Source organism: Rhynchophorus ferrugineus, unplaced genomic scaffold, assembly GCF_030347505.1.
Source record: "Rhynchophorus ferrugineus isolate W39M unplaced genomic scaffold, kcgeb_rfMv2 rfM2, whole genome shotgun sequence".
NCBI classification, from domain to species: Eukaryota; Metazoa; Arthropoda; class Insecta; order Coleoptera; family Curculionidae; genus Rhynchophorus; species Rhynchophorus ferrugineus.
Window position 1 is genome coordinate 69355668 of NW_027472581.1, and position 23408 is coordinate 69379075.

Consider the following 23408-nt stretch of genomic DNA (forward strand, 5'->3'; position numbering starts at 1 on the left):
GAGGGTATGAATAATTGACAGTGAGTCGGTTACCAGGGGATGGTTGAATTTCTGTTCCAGGAAACGTTCGAGAGCACTTCGGAAATCGGTAAGGAGTTCAGCGGTTAATACTGAACCCTGCTCAGGAAGCTTGAAACGGACTGCCCGGTTGTCCACCATTAATCTACTGCCAAATCCGCTGCGAGATCTAGAGCCATCGGTATATGTTATATGTGCTTGCGGCCAAGGTAAAAGTGGAGAGGTTCACAGAACTTGGACCAAATAGGGTAAGGACAATGTTCTTTTATAAAATTGACATAAGGGTGTGCTTATGAAAGGGATAATGAAGGTCCAAGGAGCAAAATTGGGATAATGAAAAAGGAGGGGATGCAAGAAGCCAATTCCAGCCCTGGAAAGTAGATCAGCAATTATATGGAGTAGTTAGGGATAAGACGGTCCAGGACGGGGGATGACTCCAGATGGAAGTCAGATTTAAGGAAGATGGTAGAACACGCGATCTCACAGCGAACTTCAGTGAAAGAAAATCCCTACGTTAAGAAAGAGATGGGGGGGATGTAAGACTGCACAAGTTAATTGCATGGGAGAATCGAAAGGCACCCAGCGTATTCTAAGTGCAGTATTTTGAATGGCATCAAGGGAAAATGTGGAATGCTTCATGATTTTGCGTGTCATCCTCGCACAGGGGTCATGTTAATCTTCTCTGTATCGTTCCAATTTTAGTATATGTACCGGCGAAGCGAGTACCTGACTTTTTAATTTTTAAAACATCTTTTTTGTTTCTAGCCGTTTGTAGAAAACAATGTAAATGATGATTATCGGGCCATAGCAGATTTTTCCAGATTCCAGGTTTTATGACCGTTGCACCTCTTCTTTCGCAGTTTGGCGTTGGTTTCCGTTATTAAAGGTATCGTAATCATGGTGAAGCTCTCGCTCCTTCTCTCTGTTCTGTTGTCACTTTTATCGCGATAATTTTATGTTGTCTGGCCACAATCCTTTTTAATGTTTGTCAGCTTCTGCAAGTTAATTTTGGATTGCGTCCACTATTTCTCTTCGCCTATTATGTTTTACCATGATTTGTATATGCTGTCATTACTATGAATACTGCCGCTTGTGGAACATCTAACAGGTCAATTGAAAAGTCCGCAGCCTACCATAGTAAAACAGATTTTTTGGCAAAATTAGTTTTTTTTTATTCAACATAATTCTCTTCAAGGGTGATTATTACACTGATTATAGCGACCCTTCAACTTTTCGATAGCATTTTTATAGTACGATTTGTCCTTTGCTTCAAAATAGGCCTCAGTTTCGGTGATTACTTCTTCATTCGACGAAACTTTCTTCCCAGCGAGCATTCTTTTGAGATCTGAGAACAGGAAATAGTTGCTGGGAGCCAGATATGGAAAATACGGTGGACGAGTATGAAATTCGAAGCCCAATTCATGGATTTCTGCCATCGTTTTCACTGACTTGTGACACGGTGCATTGTCTTGATTTCGTCCTGCAAGCGGTCCAGCAACGCTATGTAATAGTCGCTGTTAATGGTCCTACCTTTTTCAAGATAGTCAATGAAAATTATTCCATGCGCATCCCAAAATACAGACGCCATAACCTTGCCAGCCGACTGTTGCATTTTACCACGCTTTGGAGCGGGTTCATCATGTGCAGTCCACTCGGATGACTGTCGCTCGGGTCCATTATGCTTTATCATCTTCAAACACTGCTCTGAATCATCAACTCATCGTTGTTTTGATCAAAAGTGAGCTCGCGCGGCACCCACTTTGCACAGAGCTTTCTCATACCCAAATATTTGTGAATAGTATGATATACACGTTCAGTTGATACCCTTAGAATGTCTGCTATTTCATTCAATTTCAATTTACGGTCTTTCAAAATCATTTTGTAGATTTTTTAAACGTTTTCGTCGGTAACAAACTTTTTTGGGCACCCACTGCGTTCACCGTCTTCGGTGCTCATTTCACCACGTCTAAACTTAGCATACCAATCCTTGATGGTTGATTTTCCTGGAACAGTGTCCGGAAACTCGGCAGTTCTTGCGTCAACTGTACATTTTTCCCTTCAAAAAGCTATATTTTATCAACACGTTGATAACAAAAGTTGCTTCACTCAAAATGCTATAATTCACAAACTAATGATCCGATAGCTGTCAAATTTAGACACGCATCTTTTGAGGGTTAGGGTTAACTAAAAAACATATGGATTTTATTCTAGTAGCGCCATCTTTGTGTCACGCCGGGGACTTTTAAATTGATCTGTTATGATTATGTACCAAAGTCAATAAGTCAGAGTGTTTAAGTCAATTATGTCAGTTGATCGAAAAAAATTATTTCGAAAACAAAGTTTGAATAAAACAAAGTCTGCTGTTCAGTGTTTCGTTACATGTCATAGCGAATGAATAAGCCTCAGTATCAATGGTGATGGCTGTGACATTCACAATTTTGTTGGTAAAAGATCTACATTGAATATGGTAGAAAAGCGAACTGCAGTAGTTCAGTTAGTTAGCTGAAAACTATTAAAATTTAGGAATATCAAAACTTGAGAAATCATTCCATGAATGTTGTTTTTGACGTGATTAGCATGATATATCTGACAGGCAATTTCAGTATAAATACTATAATTCAGAATATTATCGAAAACAAACGGGCAGACCAAGTAGCAGTCGAGTCCAAACTGTTAACTACTACGTACATCTCTTTGGCATTTCTTTGGCAGATATGGTATAGCCCGACTAATATAGGACATTAAGAAAAAAATTCTTGGATCAATAGTTCCACCTCAACTAAAATAATAAATCCTGAATGCAAATCTATTAAGAGAGAATTAACCGAATTTCAATACACGAAGAATTTTGATATAAAGCGATTCTGCACTTAAGTAGTACAAAATTTATTGCCCATGTAAGAACAAATTTGTTAAAGTGCCATCAATTAAACATTTAATACCTTGAGGGGTTCATTTCATTAAAGAAAAAAAATTACTCGATTAAATATATTGGCTTAAGGCTACTTAACCAATAGTTTGGAATTTTTTTTGGATCTAGTAGAGCACGTAGATTCAGGAATATACATTCTTTCGCTAGTACCTTGGAGAAATCATTTGAAGCGCTTATCGTAAATTAATGTTCATTAGTTTGTTCTTATTCGCCTTTAGGAAAATACGAAGAAGTTGACCATAAGACATAACCTTTTAGATAGCTCACATTCCATCCCCTGTTAGGATGACTCTATAACGTCAATTCCAGATGTTCCTATTCGAACAAACGAGTCAAGGCAATATCTCATGCTCTGCTGAAACTGTTTAATTATACTATTAGTAGGTATTTGAGCTATCTTTTTTATTTTATCCCCCGATATTGCCACGTCAATAATATAACATATTTTCAAATATCTTTAAAAAATGTAAATTTAAAACCTTTTAATTACACATTAATATAATGTAATGAGTTTCTAGATAAAATATTAAAAATAATAAGATGCGCTATATACTCTTCGATAAAATAGGTAAAGATAATTTTGACAGGCAGAGTCTCGAATTTACTTTCAGTATAAGAAAACAAAAAAAAAACAGAACTGTAATGGATCTCTAATAGGTTAAACTGATGGCACTAAACAAATCTGAAAAAGGGAAAAGACTGAAGAACTGATTTTGATTTGTTCCAAATTCCTTTATAATAATAATAAATTAACAAAATAATATAATATATGAAAATTTATATTTTATAGATATATTTATTTTTACAAATTATATTTATTTCATTCATTGGATTAATAAATTTATTTCAGAAATTATGTTGTATTTTATTTAAATTTTATTGGTTAATTAAACGTAACGTCAGGGCTGTCACGTGCCGCACCTACGTGGCAAACTTTATCAAAGAATCAATCAAGCGTCTTCACAGCGAAATGTTTTTTTACAGGTGCCTATAATGTAGACTTAAATTGGCATTACTTAAATAGCCGATATAACCGCATTTGCATGTTGAACAAAGCAAAGCTTTTCGCCAGACTCTCCTATTGAATTTAGTCTCTATTACTTTATGAATAATATTGCCTAAATGGGATAATCGATCTTTATAAGCTTCCCTTGAGGCTAATTATTCAACAGCGAAATAGTTCTCCATGGAGAGGAACAGCTAGAAATCACCTGCTGATTATTCCGAACAATAAGGTGGATGCATAAATCATCGCAATCAGCTGGCAGCGCGTCTAGCTGTGTTTAGTAGGGTATAGTCTTGATGAGACACAATTCTTATCTTAGTTGCCAAAGTTGTTTGCTTATTGGCTACTGATTCCTTTAGACGATCTAACTATTTACAGTACAGCTTCGAATAAGTGTTTGACCATAGGGGAACAGATCATAGTATATGATTCTTTGTCTACCCCACCCATCGCAGAGATCACCACCGTTTTTACTTAATGCTGTCGTAAGTCATTCAGATGGAAATACGGTTCATATATTCAGACACTTTTTGTATCTAGCCTTTTCCAAATAGGCTCCTGGGCAATATAATCTCTGCCTATATGGCGGTCGGAGCCGATCATTTCTATTATTTTATCCACATTTTCGACAACTGGTCCTCCAGATCGTGATGAATCTTTGACATTAAAATTACCGAAATAGAACCAACAAAAAATGTTATAGTAATCGAATTATAAATATTGGCCGTATTTTGATTGTTAGTAGTCACTGTGTGGTTAGCGTTTTCACCTTTATCGAAAAAAAAACTGTTATATGAATATATATAATATATAGAATATATATAATTTGTTAGTATAACTGAGTCAACCATTTATGAAAGTGTTATATTGGACTTTTATATAAATATACTTTTATATATAATATATCGCTTATACTCTCTGTCGGAAAAATCAAGAATGTCAGTAGCTTTATCTGGCAAAACCAAGTCGATCAGCCAGCGTATGATATTAAAAAACTTTTTACCTACTCAGGGAATCTCGAATAATTTCGTATAAAAGACGGTGGGAAACCCCAAAGGGTCCAGGGCATCGGCGCTTCTATTTATGTCAAACTCCGAAAAACTTTTCGCATATATGGTCGCGCGTATGTGAATAAAAACGCTTTTTATTTGCCCGCCGCCGTGTCGTTCTATTAGCCGTCATAATATTCGATAAAAAATGAGAGATATTTCCAATAAAGACGAGTAAAAAACACTCCAACGAGAAGTTTTAGGTTTTTTTCTTACGGTATGAAAATATTAAATTATTTTTTAGAAACCATGAAATATCTATTTATATATATTATTTTTTTATTTAAATTTCGTCAAAATTGGCTTTGTGCTGATATTTAAGTTGATAAATAATAGTTCCTTGAGATGAGACATAAATTTGCGTCTAAGCAAGGTTATTATGATGAAGTCTCAGATATTTGTCTCAGGTTGTAGAAATAATGAGCATATAACTTTCGACAATTTTACAACCCCTTTATCTCATATTAACAATCTTTTCATAAAAATTAATATTCATATCACTCCATAACATGTCTTTTTACTTGTTTAAACTCTGCCTCATTACCACCTACAGTCAGAAAAAGATATCAACGACATCCTAATTATATTAGTTGATAAAACTTGGATGCAATCATAACAACTATATATATATATATATATATATATATATATATATATAATAGATATGGAAACATTTTAACGTTAAAATTCTCATAATAGGACAATATGAAAGTTGTGAAAATATTATAATTTTTTGAAAGACTCTTTTAGGCCAAGAAGCTAGCTCGAGAGACAAAAAGCTCAGTTCATCCAAAGAAATGATAAATTTATTTTTTTCAGCATATTGCGTAACACTATTCTCACGTTACATTTTTTACCAATTAAACAACTTATTATATATTCAAATTTATTCAATTTTCATGTACAAAATATCATTTAATATCAGTATTATTACGTACTCAGTACATATGTTAATATTTGATTTGATTTCCACTTAAATTTATTTACAAAAACACTTCATAATCAGGTTGAGTGCTTATAAGATATCGATACATGTTTAATAAAAAGTCCAAGTAGCAGTAAACTTTAGTTATTTTGTTACTTCGCAGAATAGCACATAAATAAATTATGAAAGGTAGTTTTCTATTAGTGAGTTTTGCCTTAGTACATCAGTGAGTAATAAACCATGAATCAACTACATCAATGACTAAATTATATGGATATATTTCAGCATTGCTGGTGATGACTATGTAGTCAGTAATCGCCGATTTCCCAAAGATTTCAAATTTGGAACTGCATCTGCGGCTTATCAAATAGAGGGAGGTTGGAATGCAGATGGTAAAGGCGAAAATATCTGGGACAGGTCAACTCATTTGTATCCAGAAAAAAACTCATATGCAAACGGTGATGTAGCTTGCGATTCGTATAATAAATGGCAAGAAGATGTTGAGTTATTAAAAGGAATGGGTGTTAGTGCTTACCGGTTTTCTATTGCATGGTCTAGAGTTCTACCTACAGGTAAGTTTCTTGTGTAGGATTATTTTCATTTGTGCTACCTAAGAATTTATAATAAATTAACTAACTATTATTCCGAATAATTGAATAGTTACATTAATGAAATCATTTTAATATGTGTATAAGTAGTTTACAAGCATATTGTCCAATAATTAGCTTCGTTAATTAATTTACTCTTTTTCCTATTGTCTGTTGAAGTATAGTGCCATTCAGAACAAGCACATGTAGGAGATTATAATCATACTGATTTATCATATCGCAGTTACGTAGTTTGATGTCTAAGATTTAAAATTGGTTATGATGCGAATGACGAAGAATAACTCGGATAGCATAAAAAATTATTATTAAAAGTAAATTCAGATTAGAAGCAAAATAGGGTAGATGAGCTAGGGTGGTAGTAAATTAATATTTAGAATGTATTTGCATGGTTTTGAAAATATCTGAAGACAATGAAAATCGCCGCTATACAAAGCAACTGATTGAAAATGTCATTGTAAATTGGTTCAGTGCCGCGGTTTTATTGGGCTTCCAGTTAAAATTACCTGGATCTAAATCCAAAACAAAATTCATGCGTTATACACTGAGAACCAATTGCATTTCAGACAAAACTGTGATTCCATAGTTAGAAGCTACACATTTGCTAGAATTAACAAGGATTATTGCACTACCAGCAAACGTCATTTAAATCTAAGACTGCGAAGGAAAAGACAAGAAATTGTCTGTTATGATTCACTAGAAGTTCTGGTGTATCCATTAAATTTAGAAACTTTGATGGGCGATTAACCTGATAATATATTGTTTTATTAAAATGGTAAAACATTTTTCCAATTAATTATTTTTGCAAACAAAAACCTGATAAGAATGAATTGATGAATTCAATAAATTAAACTCTAATATAGAGTTGCTTTTATTGTTTTTCTTGTTTCATTTATATTCAATTTACGTTATAACACCACTTTATTTTTAATATGATAACAAAGCTTCGATAAGTCTCCTGTCTGAGACAGAGCTTGCACTATTCTGTTTCACATTGCTCCATGACATGATTTCTGGATAGTACGAGTTTTAAACCGACTTCGAAAAAGGAGGAGGTTTTATGTTCGCCGATTTCTCCGTCAATTTTAGACCAAATTTCAAAATTACTTTTATTCCTAATTAATTTTATTCAATACAATTTATTCGAAACAGTACACTTCTGAGGTGGTCCCATTGAAATCAAATTAGGATTTGATGGCGGGAAGAGGGGGAAATTGAGGGAAACCCTCAAATTTTCAAGGCTCGTACAAATTTTTTACATATTTTTTATCTAATATAATCAGTTATTGATGTATTATGTTATTGCTAAGCTGGCGTGACGAAAAATCGAAAGTAGTTTATTGTAACAGTCAGTTTGCTTTTTAAGCACTATCCCTATCGTATAAGCCGTCAGAAAAACGTTATAGGCAGCTGTCTATGGTATAATGGTTAGAACCTTGAGCTCACACGCGGAGGTCTCCAGTTCGATTCCTACCAGGGTAGCAATATTTTGTTCTAGTTTGATTGGAACATTTGTCAAATCGCCTAGACTAGGTAGAGGACATCAGGACCTTAAACTTTCCTTGTTTTCAATCGTTGTTTCTTTATTCCTATTTTTCCTCATACGGGACGCTTTCTTAGGTTTTCGATTGTTATATTTAATAAAATAACTGTGTAATTTATTGAGTAAATATCTAACACTAAAAAGAGAAATATTAAATATTCCTAAAAATAAAATTGAAGTGACTACAAAAAATAAATAAGCAACTCACTAAAAAAGTAACTATCTACGACACGTATTTTATAATCTACTATATACACAATTTAGTTTAATACCTACCTAAATCGATTTATCTATTTACAATATTATTTTACAAAGATAAATTTTACGACCCTGTCCTTGCACGATTGGAACCCGCGACTATCGCAGAAGGACCGTCCTGTCGCCTTTACCACTGCGCCATCAAGCCGGCTACAATGGGTATAAAAGAAAGACTATTGATTAAACATTATTTTTTGATGAAGAAAGATCCAGTTGAAACTAAACAGTGGCTTGATAATCGTTAGAGAGAATCTTGAGCAAATAATTCAAACATTATTTCCGAGTTCCTGAGTACATACATGATGCTAAACATTTTTTTAAATTAACCAACGAATCAGTTTTGGAAATGGTACAGCTACGCGAGTTAGATCAGACCCAAAAAATATAAGAGGTTGTAAAACTGAATGCACAATTTTACGCAACAATTTCCGTATGTACAGGGTGTCCATGAGTGAGACCACCGGTTATAATTGCTGAAGTGAACTAAAAATAAATTGGGGAAAATTCCTAAAACAAATCTGATCGTAAATAAATAGTTCTACAATGGTATAGAAAAGATTATTGGGATAAATATATATTACTCTGGGGTGGGGGGCGGTGTGGTGCATTGATGTATTTTTATAATAGATTAACTAATAGTAGTAATTTTTTGCAAACGGTTAATAAATTAAAATTAATTGTCACAGCTAACCAGAAATATCTTTAAAACTTCGCATAGTGACATATAATAAAAAAATCTAATTATAGAGTCTTGATAACACTTATCAAAGAAAAAAAAGAATCAAAAAAGTAATAATTATTAATTACAGGTTTTGTCAATTCATCTAATCCTGCTGGAATAGCCTATTACAAAAATTTGATAGCGGCCCTTAAGGCTAACAACATAGAGCCTCTAGTCACCATGCACCACTGGGACATACCAACTGTCCTGGAAGACCTCGGTGGGTTTTTAAACTCCGATATGCAGGAATGGTTCCTGGATTACGCTCGCTTTTTATTCGAAACTTTCGGAGAAGACATAAAAGACTGGGTAACATTCAATGAACCTAAACAAACGTGTGGACAAGGGTAAAGTAAAGTATAAAGTTTAATGCAATGATATTCTTAACATGGACTTTTTAAGGTACGGTACCGGTGAATTGGCACCAAACATGGTGAATCCCGCTGTTAGTGATTACATCTGTGCTCATAATCTTATTATAGCTCATGGAAAAGCCTACAGATTATATGAAACTGAATTCAAAGATAAACAAAAAGGTATTAATTAAGTCAGTCTATACAAACATAATTAACATATACATTTTGCTCCAGGAAGAGTGACTATGGTTATAGACAGTAATTGGTTTGAGCCTGCATCAGATAGTGCAGAAGATATAGAAGCAGCCGAAAGAAACTTAATATTTACGGTAAATAAATCGACGTTAAGTTAAGGACAATTAACATAAACTATTTAATTGCAGTTCGGCTGGTTTGGACATCCTATTAACTTTGGAGATTATCCAGAAATAATGAAGGAGAGAATCGCGAACCGTTCATTGCTTGAGGGATTTGAGACATCGCGTTTACCCAGCTTCACCGAAGAAGAGAAACGCATAATTAACGGAACCGCAGATTTTATCTGTGTTAACATCTACACATCTTCAATGGTTAACGTACGTCAATTATAATTATTAAATGCCCATTTTAATTTAGATAAATTTGTTTTCCAAGTTAAAATTATATTTAAAATACGAGTATATTTGTGGTGTCGTGAAGTTTTGAAAGGATTGAATGCATGATTTCAAATTATCCAAGAACAAGTCAGTCTGTAAGGATTTTTAGATTTTTCTAATTTCGATAGCAATTGAGAAGCATCATATTTGGAACTGCAATCTATACAAGTTCCATGAAGGAAAAATGTTTTGAAAGCACGGAAATGCATTTAGAGTGTTCTAGGTGCCAACGTTATGTCTTATGATTTTTTCTGAATTAATAGTTATTCTAAATCTAATATTAATCTAAATTAATATGGAAAAAGAATCCTACATGCGTAAGTTGTCAACAAAATCAAATCCAAAAGAATATCAGTAGGACCTAGGTAAACCAATACATTGACACTGAGATAAAACATTCTATTTGGACCAATAGGACTTATATTACTTGAAGGATTACATAAAGTCCTGGTAAACAATAAATAATAATATAAAACTACAATATTTCCAAACCTAAACTTATTGTCCATTTTTTATATAAAATAAACTTATACAGAGTTTTCTAAAAGTTAATTCATACACAAATTATATGCAATATGTTATCAAGCAGCTCATATGTTCACTCAATATAATAAAGTAAAACAATGATGGTTTACTGTTCACTTTTATTTATTTTACGAGTAATAATTATATAAGAAATTTTAGCATTCTTCTCTGAATTATACCTATAAGAGACAACACAATTTAAACATTCTGTTTGTTCTAATGTGATCATTTCATATAAGTACTAGTACTTCGGAAAAGTACCAAGAATGTATTGTTAATCTTTTTGGTAGGATTCTAAGTGGATATTTTATTTTTTATTATCTTTTTTACATATTCCTTTTTTCAAGTATTAAATAAATATTTGTTAAATATGAAGGAGTTTAGACTCACACAAGACATAGTGATACTTATTTTGGTTTGGACCCAACATACTGTAACCCGCAAATTTGACTGAATTCTTTTGAAAGGAATCTGTTGAGCATAAGTTTTGTGTATTAAAGTTAAGAAATATATGCAAGGGTTCAAAACAAATACTTTTAATTTTACTTGAAAACATTTTTAATTCCAAGGAAAGAAGTAGCTATTTTTTTAATAGAAAACACACAGGAGACTGCCTACCTAATCCTACATCATTGTTTTCTTTAGACCTTATAGTACTTGTTCTACTATACAGATTTATTTATCATATCTCGGGGTCAGGCTTAAATACACTGTTTCTTCCGAACTACTAGAATCATATCTATCGCGCTATATAATCTTACTACATAGTAGGTTTTTTGTGTTCATACTACTAGCTTCTGATTTCATTTAATATGTAATACACTGCAATACAATTACATTAGAATGTAATGACAAATTAGTAAAAACATTAATATCACTGTTAGAACCTCTCAACAATTTCTTAAATACATTATGAGATTTGTGCAACGGTACGAATGACTATTATAGGTTTTTCCAATTATTATTTAAAGTATGCAATGTGAAAATTTTGTTACTTTCTTGACGAGACGATATATTTATGTATTATTTTACAAATAGTGGTATTTTAGTTGAAATTTTGGTGAGATATGAGTGTAACAATAATCCTAACGAATTTTTTTACTGTACAAGATATGAATGAAGGTCGAATATTGTTATTACGCTAAGATGATTAAAGGAACTGCACAATCAAATCAACACAATTTTAGAGAATTTTATCGTAATGCTGGAAATTAACTAACAAACAATTTGCGACCAGCAAGATCAGTTTAACAAAATCGTTAAGGACGAGCTAAGTCTGTCTTCCGTAGTAATGTTATAAAAACATATAGTTATATATCAGATATATGTTATCAGATTTCATCGATTCATAATTAACAAAATTATCATTAGCATCAAATAGAGGAAATACAACTGAAGTAGGGTAAAAAACAGATTTATTCCTAAATACGCCACTAAAAAATGTTTGCTTGTGTGCATCTAAAGAAAAGTTGAGACCAAAGTCGTCAATTACCAGTATCTACCAATTAGGTTCTATTGGGAACGCTACTATGTAGATGCAGTTGATGCACGCAGTAGTTCAACATTATTATTATGTATTTAAACTGTATGAGTATTATAATATTATATTTATTTAATTTTTATTGTATTCAGGCTATTCCTGAACCAGAAATACGTCCATTGAGTCCTACCAGAGATTTGGACATAGGAACAAATGTATTCCAACCTGATTATTGGGAGCCTACTATAACCAGCTGGTTTAAGGTACATTTTCAACATTAGTTCTTCAACAGATTTAAGTAGTGATATCTTGATTTCAAGGTAGTGCCATGGGGTGCCCGAAAATTGGTGAATTGGATCAGCAACCAATATGGTCATCCAGAGATAATGGTGACTGAAAATGGTTATCATGATAATGGTACTGTAATTCACGATATGGACACTAGGGGCCGCTATCACAAGGTATACATTAAAAAAGGATTTTAATCTGTTTACAATAAATATTTCAGCTTTACTTGAGTAACCTACAAGACGCTCTTTATAAAGATGGTGTTAATTTGACGGGATATATGGCGTGGGCCTTAACAGACGACTTTGAATGGCAATTTGGATACAAGTAATTATACGGTATCACTAGTCAATAGTCACAGTAATTGAACATTTTCGATTTCAGCATTCAGTTAGGTCTTTACCAAGTTAATTTCACAGATCCCGACAGACCAAGGACACCTAAGGACTCGTCAAAGTATTACAGACACGTTGTAACTACCCGATGCCTTTTAGTTGACGAGGAGTGTATTGATTAACAATATTTAAATTATATAACGTCAATTAAAAAATAAAAAAGTGTTAAGGTTCCACCGAGATTTGAACTCGGATCGCTGGATTCAAAGTCCAGAGTGCTAACCATTACACCATGGAACCTACGCGATGAAATTTACATTTCATTATATGTCAACTAGACCCATAATCTAAGGAATAAATTATACATATATATATAAAATTGTTATTTTATTTAAAATATAATCGTATTTCGTCAAAAAACATGCTGAACACATCATTTATTTAAAAAATTATTAAACTTAAAATTATCATAACTGATTTAAAGTTATATAATTTTTTAAAAAAATAAACCTAATAAAAAAATTCAATAATTTTAAAGGAAATTTATAACTAATAACGATGTCTATTGTTCAATATCGTCTTAAGTGGGAGGAGCTATAAATTATGTTGTAGTTAGTTAACCGATCGGTTACTAACTGTATTTTAATCTGGGTTTCGTAATGTTGTTTATTTAAACCGAAAAAAAACACACTTAACTAATTAAGTTGAAGTGTTTATATTCTTTCAATTGGTAATAAACATTTGTAGGTTGAGTAAAGAGTAAAGAATGTATAATTAAAAAGTATAACTACCTAAAACAGGTTGATAAGCTAATTAAGGAGATACTTTAGATAATTAAGGGATCTTGAATATCATATGTTGTTTATTGTGCTAATTTGATTAATAACTTTTGAAAAATATTCCCTGATAAAGAATTACATAAATAAGAGTTGGATGATCGTTGAGCTCGTTGCATATATGATTTAGAAGGCAAGATGGATGTTTTAATAATCTGTTGCTGCTTGTTTTCAATGTAAGTACACTTTTGTTTAATTAATTGACATATTAGAGGGCAAATGATAAAAGATTCGCGTACAATACAATAGCGTTCAAATTTTATTTACTTTTATATATTATGCGTGTTAAAAAAATACCAATTTTTATTATATAATAATTAATAATTCTATTTTAATAAAATAAGCTTAAGGATAATATTACATTATTATGACCCTATGGAAAATTATACTAAAATACTAATTATTAATTATCTAATGAATAAGGGGTTGGAAATAAGTTTGCGAGCATTCCATTCTTCTTAATAGTTAATATTTAATTATCATGTTTTGTTTGGTTAAAAATAAATAACAAAAGCTATATTTGATCAGATCTGTCAAAATTCCTGTAGACAAATATTTTCCGGAACATGAGAAAATGAGTTGCTGTAAGTTTACATACTCCTAACTGAGCAACGGAAATTTGGTTGAAATTAGTTTGAATGTTTCAAAATTGATGAATTTTGCAATATGGGCGTTTCATTATAAGTGATTTAATAACAAAACAGTAAGTAATTGTTTTGAAATAGATCTGTAAAGTTATCAATTTATAGCCGGTGAAATTCTGCTGATGGAAATATCTAAACAATAAGCATAGAGAATTATTAGCCAAGCCTAGAGAACCAACGTTAACTATATACCAAATCTATTCATTTGTTGGCTTTACCGACCAATATACCAACCACAAATAATTTGCTTGAAATGTTTACTAAAAGAAAACTAGAAGGAATATTCCGAAAAAGAGATAGACAACACTAAAAAAAGTGCGCTTGATTACTGCTGTGATCATCATGTTTTTCAGTTGACGGCGGAAAGCATCTGCAGTAATACTTTTATTAAGTTTTAGTAGTTCATGCTACATTGCATTTTGCTGATCGTACCATATAGACAGCAACATTTTATGGCCATGAATATTCCGCTTCGGCCTGTATGACCGATGTGGATGTTTCTCCTGGAGTAGTCTGCGACCTTTGCACTTGAAATTGTAAGCGTTTATCTAATTTTTATCACTACTGACAATATGCCAGTAATGAAGTTCGTCCGGACGTCTTCTGGGATGGTCCTTAAGTTAGTCACTCATCAATTCGTATGCTTAATGTCGTGCTTCGGAGCCCACGTTAAGCAATAGGTCTAGACAAGTTTAACCTTTTAATAATCAATTTGTAAAGAGGGAACTTAAAATATAACAAAAAAAACTTGATGGAATGAAAAATATTAAATACACATTCAAAATGATATAAGATTAATTAAATTAATATTGATATAGTGAATCTTACATAGAAACTGGTAGCTATAAACAATAACTTATTTAAAAAGAACAAATAATTAACTATTTTATAATTGATCGTTGATTGATACCAATAACTGAACAAGAAACAGTATTAATAATTTGACCTGTAAGAACTGTATTTATTATAATATTATTTCTAGAGTGTTTGCGGACGACTATGTCGTTAGTAATCGAAGGTTTCCAAAGAATTTTAAGTTTGGAACTGCCTCAGCAGCCTATCAGATTGAAGGTGGTTGGGATGCAGATGGCAAAGGCGAAAATATATGGGACCGATCCACACATCTATACCCTGAGAAGAATTCCTACCAAAACGGAGATATAGCTTGCGATTCTTACAACAAATGGGAAGAAGATGTTGAACTCTTGAAGGGAATGGGAGTAAACACTTACAGATTTTCTATCGCATGGTCAAGAGTTTTACCTACAGGTCAGTTAAAAAAAATTAATGAGAGTACAAAAAAATTTCTTTATGAAAAAACTCTTTATAAAAAATTAATAATTGTTTAGAAAAAGTGCGGAATTTTCGGTTTTAATTACATTTTGTGCACCCTTTTCCAAATGTTACCTATTCTGATTGCAAATCACTAAGTATTGGTTGTTGTTGGTCATACCGGTTATATTGTTTTTCTTACATTTGATGCTCTGACGTAAGATGCATGCCTTTTATTAGATAATTTTAACATATTTCATATGGTCTTGTTTTTCCGAAAGCCGGAAATTTATTTGCCCTTAATAATTACATTAATAATTTACAAATTTGACTGAAATGATTTGAATTAAATTGAATAATTTGTTGATAGTTTCCATATGTTTCCTTTAGTATTTAAAATCTAATAAAACGGTGCTCGTTCGTAATATATTGGTGATAAATATTTTCTAATTTATTCACTAGTAAACATAACGATATGACCTAGCGTTCACTAGAACATTTTGTATTTAGATCTTTAATTAAATAAAGAAAATTTTTTTGAGTGTTACAGATTTATCTCACCAATATGAATAGAAAATATATAATTATATCTAAATCGTTATAAGTATTGTTTTAGCTTCAATATATTCTAGATATTTTCAGTATTTATATCGATACAAGATAAACTAATTTTTTGTTTATGTACAAATCGCACCATTGTTATAACTATTGCTATCAAGTTTGCAGCTTCAAATTTAATATTATTTTAATGAAATTATTATCCGTTGCTGTATGGATTGTATTTCCAACAAAAAGTTGATTTAGCAGAAACAAATTGATATGATTAAAGGAGTTTTTTACTTCTTCAGTCCTTTTTTATAATGTATATTCATAGCTTTTAGAAAATTTCTGTCGTTCTTGGCTGACTGGATATTTGACTTGCATTTTCATCTAATTTTGTAGTCACAAGACAATTTACATTTTAAGTTTAAAACGAAATACCCACAATTTCTTATTTTTCAATTATATTATAATATTAACTAATATGGAAAGGTAATATTTTATATAGCGTTCTAACTGTGAAATGTGGAATATGTGACAGTTTCTAACAAAATATATCATTGTACATATTTATATAATTATTAAAATTACTTACTTAGATATCCTTAAAATGACTAAATGCTATAGCTGATACAATGAACATCGCTTTCACGTAGATAAAATTAATCTAATATTTTTATAGGTTTTGTAAATTCCTCTAATCCCGCTGGAATTGCATACTACAAGAACCTCATAGCAGCACTAAAGGCTAACAATATCGAACCATTAGTCACAATGCATCACTGGGATATTCCAACAGTCTTGGAAGATCTAGGCGGTTTCACTAATCCTGAAATGCAAGAATGGTTTGTGGATTATGCTAGATTTCTGTTTGAAATCTATGGCGATGACGTCAAGGAGTGGATCACCTTCAATGAACCCAAACAAACATGTGAACATGGGTAAAATAACATCTATATATAAGACTTCAAAATAAACTTACCATTTTTAGATATGGTACAGGAGCTCTAGCACCAAACATCGTGAGTCCAGGAATTAAAGACTATATATGCGGTCACAATCTTATAATAGCCCATGGAAAAGCATACAGGATGTATGAACAAGAATTTAAAAATAAACAAAACGGTATGCAGAGCTTGTCAACGGTTACGAATTAGTTATGATCATATTTGTTTTTAAACATTTAAGGTCGCGTAACTATGGTAATTGACAGCAATTGGTTTGAACCAGCTTCAGATATTCCTGAAGATGTGGAAGCAGCTGAAAGAAATCGACTCTTTACGGTAAATATAGGATTTTTGAATAAAATATTTTGATGTTTTTTATTTTTTGTCACTGCTATACACAATAGTGAATTTACATGATGAGTAGCGTAGAGAACTATCGACTGAAAACAGTGGATATTCGAAAAACAGTCGAAACAGTCGATAGTCGAAAAACTAGCGACTGAAAATAGTAATTACTGTTTTCAATCAAATGCACGGTTCGACAATTTTGTTCAATTCGTGATGTCGGACCAAGATGCACGAACCCTTTCCTATATAAATTGTGAGAGAGGAAAGGACGGAGATAATTGCTTAGAGCAGTTCATTTTATATGTGCTTTTATTTTCTAACGGTAGTATAAGCTAGACGGAGATGTACATATTCCTTCACGTAATAACTGTATAAAAGAAAGGGAAAAAAATTACTGAATACTATTAACATGCCATGTTAATTTCTATTTTTAAATAATATTCTATAATAAATATAAACAATGCAATAGATCTTATACAAAACCTAAAAAATAAAGATAACATATAATAACCATAAATACTAAATAAAAATATGGTATATGTAAATATTAGGTATATGTTTAATACCTAATTATAGAAAAAAAACTAATTCAAGGCATAATTAAAAATGATCGCACAATAACTACTAGGGCTTTCTTAAGTAAAGTAAATGCTTTATTTATTATTGGACCGAAATATTTTTTAACAAAAATCGAGAGAGTAATCGAAATATTACCCATTATTGCCATAAAAATAGTTAAAATATGTTATCTTTTATCATTAGCAATTTTAAACTTTTTACCCTGTTACATTAAAAATCTTGAGAAATATTATTTCAAAATATCAACAGTCGATAGTAAATAGTAACAAAATCAGTCGGACCGAAAATAGTGATTGAAAATTGTCGATTGAAACAGTCACTGATAAAAAGCAGTAAAATCAGTCGAACCAAAAATAGACATTGAAACAGTCGATAGTAAAAAGTAGTCAATTACTTGATAGTCGATTTCAGTCAATAGTTCTTAATGCTAATAATGAACAATAATGAAATATGTTTCTGAAAATAGAAGTAACCGCTCGCTTATGATCTTTACTGATCAACTACTGAAAATTATATAGCAATGTACCAATGTTTCATGAGTAATAAAAACAATTTAAATATGAACAGTATGTATACAGATCAGTGTTCCACGAAGTTTCCCACAAATTTAAGCATTGTTTTGTGAATGACATACTAAATAAATTAGACCTGGATTTAATGTTTTATATACAAGATTTGTTCTTCTCGTCAACTCGTTTTAGTTTCAGACCAAGATATTATTAATCGTTTGAGAGTTCTGTTAATTGTTTTAATACATTTCTTCTTTCTTCATAACTATGGTGATACTATGTCTGTACAGAATTGATAATAACATGTCATCTATGTTAATATTTCTATGTCTATAAATCTAGGTCAAATTTTCTTTATATATGCGTTACTGCATCCTATTCAGCCGTATAATATGTCAACGCCAGTGCAGCAGTATGTAGTTCTTCTTGTTAAAATTTAATTATATACACTAATTTATTAATAGATTGTGTAAATGTCTGATAGAATGTAAACTATAATGAGCTACAAAGTAGGTCAAAGGTGTCGTTCTTATTAATTTGGTTGGTCAGTATGATTTACTATGGTAATCTAGTAAATCAACAATAATAAGAATTTGTTTTTACCTTAACGTTGCTACAGTTTTAAAATTACAAAATACTTATTCTACAATAGATATTTTGGGCTCAATATCTATGTCACTGTTTTTAATGTGCATTGAATTTTACCCTTAACTTCACGGAACTAGATCAAATGGTTTTACTCTTCTTAATCTTCTATCTAAGCCATCATTATCTAGAAGCTGGAGAATTTCAACATTGATGTGCTGATCGAGCCTTTATTCATGTCTATCATAACATACGGATTGTACGAATGTACCATGGGGCATCAACAATATCTCGCACTACCTTGTTTTTGGATCTTTGTATGATATTTCTATTGCTTTGGCTGATGCAATTCTAGAATTGAAATTGTTAATAATAGTCCATACTGGTTTCAACACTTGTTTGTAAAGAGAAAGCTTATTATATTCCGACAAGGCTCAATATCTGCCCAATAACCAGTACATTTTCTGTATTTCTGCTTGAATATTTAACATTTATTTTTAGACTTTAACATAAAGGGTAATGTCAAGTTATTTGGATGTATTTCCATAGAGGACTGTTTGCTGATTTACATAGACTGACTTGTCCTTGATTGTTTGATTGATGAAATCGGTATGCACTGATTTATTATGCTTCATCTTGATGTACCATTTTTCTATTCACCATCGTATTTCGGCAATAGTTTGTAACATTTCTTTTGATTCAGCCCTGTTACCTCCAATGTTTAGGATTGCAGTCATCTGGATATATAGCAACAATTGATTCTATGAAATTCTCGAGCGTACAAAAGATAAATGACACTAGAAGAAGCCCAACACACTTTCCTGTGGTACACTTACTTGCATTTTACTTAAGTCAGAATAGGAATCTACTTTCTTAACATTGAGGTATCCGATTTTAGCATAGAATTTGTGAATATTGGCCAGGGAGAAGCATTTATATTATGATTTAAACCTTTATTCCAAGCTTTACCGAAACCTTGAGCAACATCTAAAAATACTGTAGAATAAACTCTATTTTCTTTTAGTGGTTTTTCATGGTTTTAGTAGAAAGCTTGAGCGACATTTAAAAATAGTGTAGAATAAACTCTATTTTCTTTTAGTGGTTTTTCTATGATGTTATTGATACTGTGAAATTGACCAATCGTGAAAGGTTCTTTCCTGAAGCCAAATTGATGATACGAAATAAGAAAATTTTTCAGAGCATCTGGACATTGTCGTAAATAGTAATATTGGTAATATTGGTAATGAGGTACCTTTCGTGGTTTAGGAATCATAATTATTTCAGTCACCTTCCAGAATTGTGGTACATATTGTAGAATGGATGAAGTATTTATTAGATTAATAATCTTAATAGTTTTATTGGAACATCCATTAATATTTTCATGGTAATAAGTTCAAAATCAGAAGTCTTTTTTGTGCTTTTTGTGGTCTGCAAATTTTGTAATCTTCTCCTGATTATTTCTGGTCCAACTGCCATCTGACATATTTTATCGGAAGCGTTTGCATGATAGGTCTTTTCAAGTTTCTAATAGCTCTCCACAGCACCACCATTAATAGGAAGTCTACGCAGAAATTTATTCATGGTGTCACACTTTGATTGTTTGTGAAATTAAACATCTGTTGTAATAATATGTTTTTATAACAATGTCGTTTTAAATCATCTGTGCAACAATTTATTTTAATGAATTAAAAAAACGGAATGAAGATAATCATTGGTCAGCACACGATATATTTGAGTAACATAGTTAATATAACAGACGACGCTTAATAGTGGCATTTAGTTTTGAAATCATTTATGTTATTAAAAAGCAATTACATCAATATAATAATAATGAATAATAGATATATTACTATTTTAGTACGGTTGGTTTGGCCATCCAGTTAATTTCGGTGACTATCCAGAAATAATGAAAGAACGTATAGCAAGCCGTTCACAATTGGAAGGTTTTGAAAGTTCCCGGCTTCCAACGTTCACAGAAGAAGAGAAACAAATTATTAACGGCACAGTTGATTACATGTGTGTTAACATATACACCTCCTCAATGGCAAGCGTAAGTTAACTAAGAAAATATTTATTTCATTTTTTTTTTCAACCGAAATCATATAGGCTTCAGCAGAACCAGTTATAAAACCGTTGAATCCCGACAGAGATTCAGATATCGGAACAAATGTATTTCAACCAGATGACTGGGAACCTACCGTTACTAGTTGGTTTAAGGTAACTTGAAACTCAACAACTGTGTTTAATTGGGAATGTTAAATTTATACAAATTTTGATTAGGTGGTACCATGGGGTTCAAGGAAATTAGTTAAATGGATTAGTGATACTTATGGTCATCCAGAAATAATGGTCACTGAAAATGGCTATCATGATAACGGAACAGTAATTCATGATATGGATACTAGAGGTCGTTATCACAAGGTATTAAGCAAGATGTGTTAAATATTCTCTTCATTGATAATTTATCGTAATATAAGATTAAATCAACCATATTTATATTGTCATTTATATAATAAAATTTTTTTGCTAATTTAGAAATAAATGGGTACTAATATATTAAATATCGTTACAGCTTTATTTAAGCAACTTGCAAGATGCTCTCTACAAGGACGGCGTAAATCTTACTGGCTATATGGCATGGGCCTTGACTGACGATTTTGAATGGCAATATGGTTATAAGTAAGTGCAGTTGTTGTTTTTGTTTTCATTACCATAAATATAACTAATGTATATCTTCAGCATCCAATTGGGATTCTATCAAGTTAATTTCACCGATCCAGAGAGACCGAGAAGACCTAAGGACTCATCTGAGTATTATAGACATGTTGTGACTACAGGTTGTTTAGTTCCAGAAGAAGAATGTGTTGATTAAGTATAATTAATAAAGGCAACTGTGTGAGATATTTAAATTTTTAATAAAGCGTTACATATATTTATTTCACAATAAAATACGTTAAAGTATTGGGTTAAACAGTTATTTTGAAGATATAAAGTATTGTTGAAAGCCAATAATAAAAAAGTGCTCTAGATGAAAGAGTAATACAAATATTTTGTTGGCTGCTGTTTAGTTGTGTTTAACTACTCAAAACAGTAATAATCCACATTGGATATTATAGATCAGATCACAAGAGTTGCAAGAAGGAACCTTACCAAAATCTAAATGTTGAGACGATTTAACTATTTAATGCCAATTCAATATAAAAACTCAAGTAATTGTGAGTTGTTAAAAAAATGTTTGATCCAAAGCTTACTAATTACTTGCAAAAAATTGCCAACTTCCTTTTCCCTTAAGGGAAAAAAGGCATCAACAAAAACAATCCACTACTACCAATCCACCACTACCAACCAGGACAATTCAACCCGACATAACTTATGCCCAAATAGTTGAAAATGGTTCAGCACAAAAACGAGAGACAGTATCTCAACCTACTGAAACTAGCAACATCTCAAGATTAAAAAATATGATGGCCAAACTAATGGATCAAATGAGTACGATGCTTGGTCTACTCACAACCGTCGTAAGCAAACTTGCCTAATGCCTGAAACCAATAGCTACAAAATCGCCGTCTGGAATGCCAATGGGCTCCAACAACACGCCAGGGAACTAAAAATGTTCGTAATTGAACAAAATATTGACGTTATGATGGTTTCCGAAACACACTTTACGGACAAGAATTATCTGAAAGTTCCTAAATATAAGCTTTATCATACAAATCACCCTGATGATAAAGCACATGGAGGTACAGCCATAATAATTCGAGATGATATAAAGTATTTCGAAAAAGAAAAATTCCGCAAAGACTACCTGCAAGCCACCAGTATAACCACAGAGGAAGCCCATGGACCATTAACAATTTCTGCCATTTATTGCCCACCCAAACATAACAACAAGGCAGAACAATTTCAAGAATTCTTCAGTACGCTAAGTAATAGATTTATAGCAGGAGGAGATTATAATGCAAAACATTTAATGTGGGGTTCAAGAATAATAACCTCAAAAGGTAGAGAACTGCTCAAAGCCATAAGGATAGGTAACTTACAATATATCTCTACTGGTGAACCAACATATTGGCCTTCAGACAGAAATAAAAAACCAGATAAAATAGATTTCTCTATTACAAAAATATTGATCCAAAAAAGTGTCAGGCAGAATCATGTTTCGACCTGTCTTCGGATTATTCACCAATAATAGTAACAATTTCTTCAAAAATTACCATCAAAGATAAACCCCCTTCTCTGTGCAATAATAGAACTAACTGGCCCTCATTTAGAGAAATCTTAGACCAAAATATCTCTCTAAACTTACCGTTACAAACTGAAATGGATATAGAAATAGCAGCAATAAATCTTACAAAAAATATACAGGAGGCAGCATATTCCGCTACTCCCAACAGTGAAACATTTCCAAGAAAAATACACATATATCATGTACAATACAGAAAAAGATAGCAGAAAAAAGAAAGTTACGACGA

The 23408-nt window shown here is 31.8% G+C and overlaps 2 protein-coding genes and 2 non-coding genes across 4 annotated transcripts; 2 read left to right on the plus strand and 2 right to left on the minus strand.

Annotated features, from left to right (window-relative positions):
* Positions 1 to 637: 637 nt before the first annotated feature.
* Positions 638 to 744, minus strand: LOC143192093 (U6 spliceosomal RNA). The gene has a single exon (XR_013004717.1). It is a non-coding gene; the product is annotated as a U6 spliceosomal RNA (small nuclear RNA).
* A 5293-nt stretch (positions 745 to 6037) lies between these two features.
* Positions 6038 to 13055, plus strand: LOC143190276 (myrosinase 1). The gene is made up of 10 exons (XM_076394481.1): positions 6038 to 6156; positions 6216 to 6502; positions 9146 to 9404; positions 9460 to 9593; positions 9648 to 9742; positions 9797 to 9988; positions 12206 to 12316; positions 12374 to 12514; positions 12562 to 12668; positions 12726 to 13055. The coding sequence occupies exons 1-10, from the start codon at positions 6113 to 6115 to the stop codon at positions 12856 to 12858; spliced, it is 1503 nt and encodes a 500-aa protein (XP_076250596.1). The 5' UTR covers positions 6038 to 6112; the 3' UTR covers positions 12859 to 13055.
* Positions 12905 to 12976, minus strand: TRNAQ-UUG (transfer RNA glutamine (anticodon UUG)). The gene has a single exon. It is a non-coding gene; the product is annotated as a tRNA-Gln (tRNA).
* A 354-nt stretch (positions 13056 to 13409) lies between the features above and the next one.
* On the plus strand, positions 13410 to 21897 carry LOC143190277 (myrosinase 1). Its single transcript, XM_076394482.1, has 10 exons — positions 13410 to 13688; positions 15139 to 15425; positions 16651 to 16909; positions 16960 to 17093; positions 17157 to 17251; positions 20795 to 20986; positions 21043 to 21153; positions 21217 to 21357; positions 21509 to 21615; positions 21676 to 21897. The coding sequence occupies exons 1-10, from the start codon at positions 13651 to 13653 to the stop codon at positions 21806 to 21808; spliced, it is 1497 nt and encodes a 498-aa protein (XP_076250597.1). The 5' UTR covers positions 13410 to 13650; the 3' UTR covers positions 21809 to 21897.
* Positions 21898 to 23408: the final 1511 nt, after the last annotated feature.

Excerpts from the sequence above, each read along its gene's own strand:
- LOC143190277 (XM_076394482.1), top strand. The coding sequence starts at position 13,651 with ATGGATGTTTTAATAATCTGTTGCTGCTTGTTTTCAAT. Across the intron at positions 16,910-16,959 it reads AAACAAACATGTGAACATGG|ATATGGTACAGGAGCTCTAG; the intron begins GTAAAATAACAT and ends TACCATTTTTAG. Across the intron at positions 20,987-21,042 it reads ACACCTCCTCAATGGCAAGC|GCTTCAGCAGAACCAGTTAT; the intron begins GTAAGTTAACTA and ends GAAATCATATAG.
- LOC143190276 (XM_076394481.1), top strand. The coding sequence starts at position 6,113 with ATGAAAGGTAGTTTTCTATTAGTGAGTTTTGCCTTAGTACATCA. Across the intron at positions 9,989-12,205 it reads ACACATCTTCAATGGTTAAC|GCTATTCCTGAACCAGAAAT; the intron begins GTACGTCAATTA and ends TATTGTATTCAG. Across the intron at positions 12,669-12,725 it reads GAATGGCAATTTGGATACAA|CATTCAGTTAGGTCTTTACC; the intron begins GTAATTATACGG and ends TTTCGATTTCAG.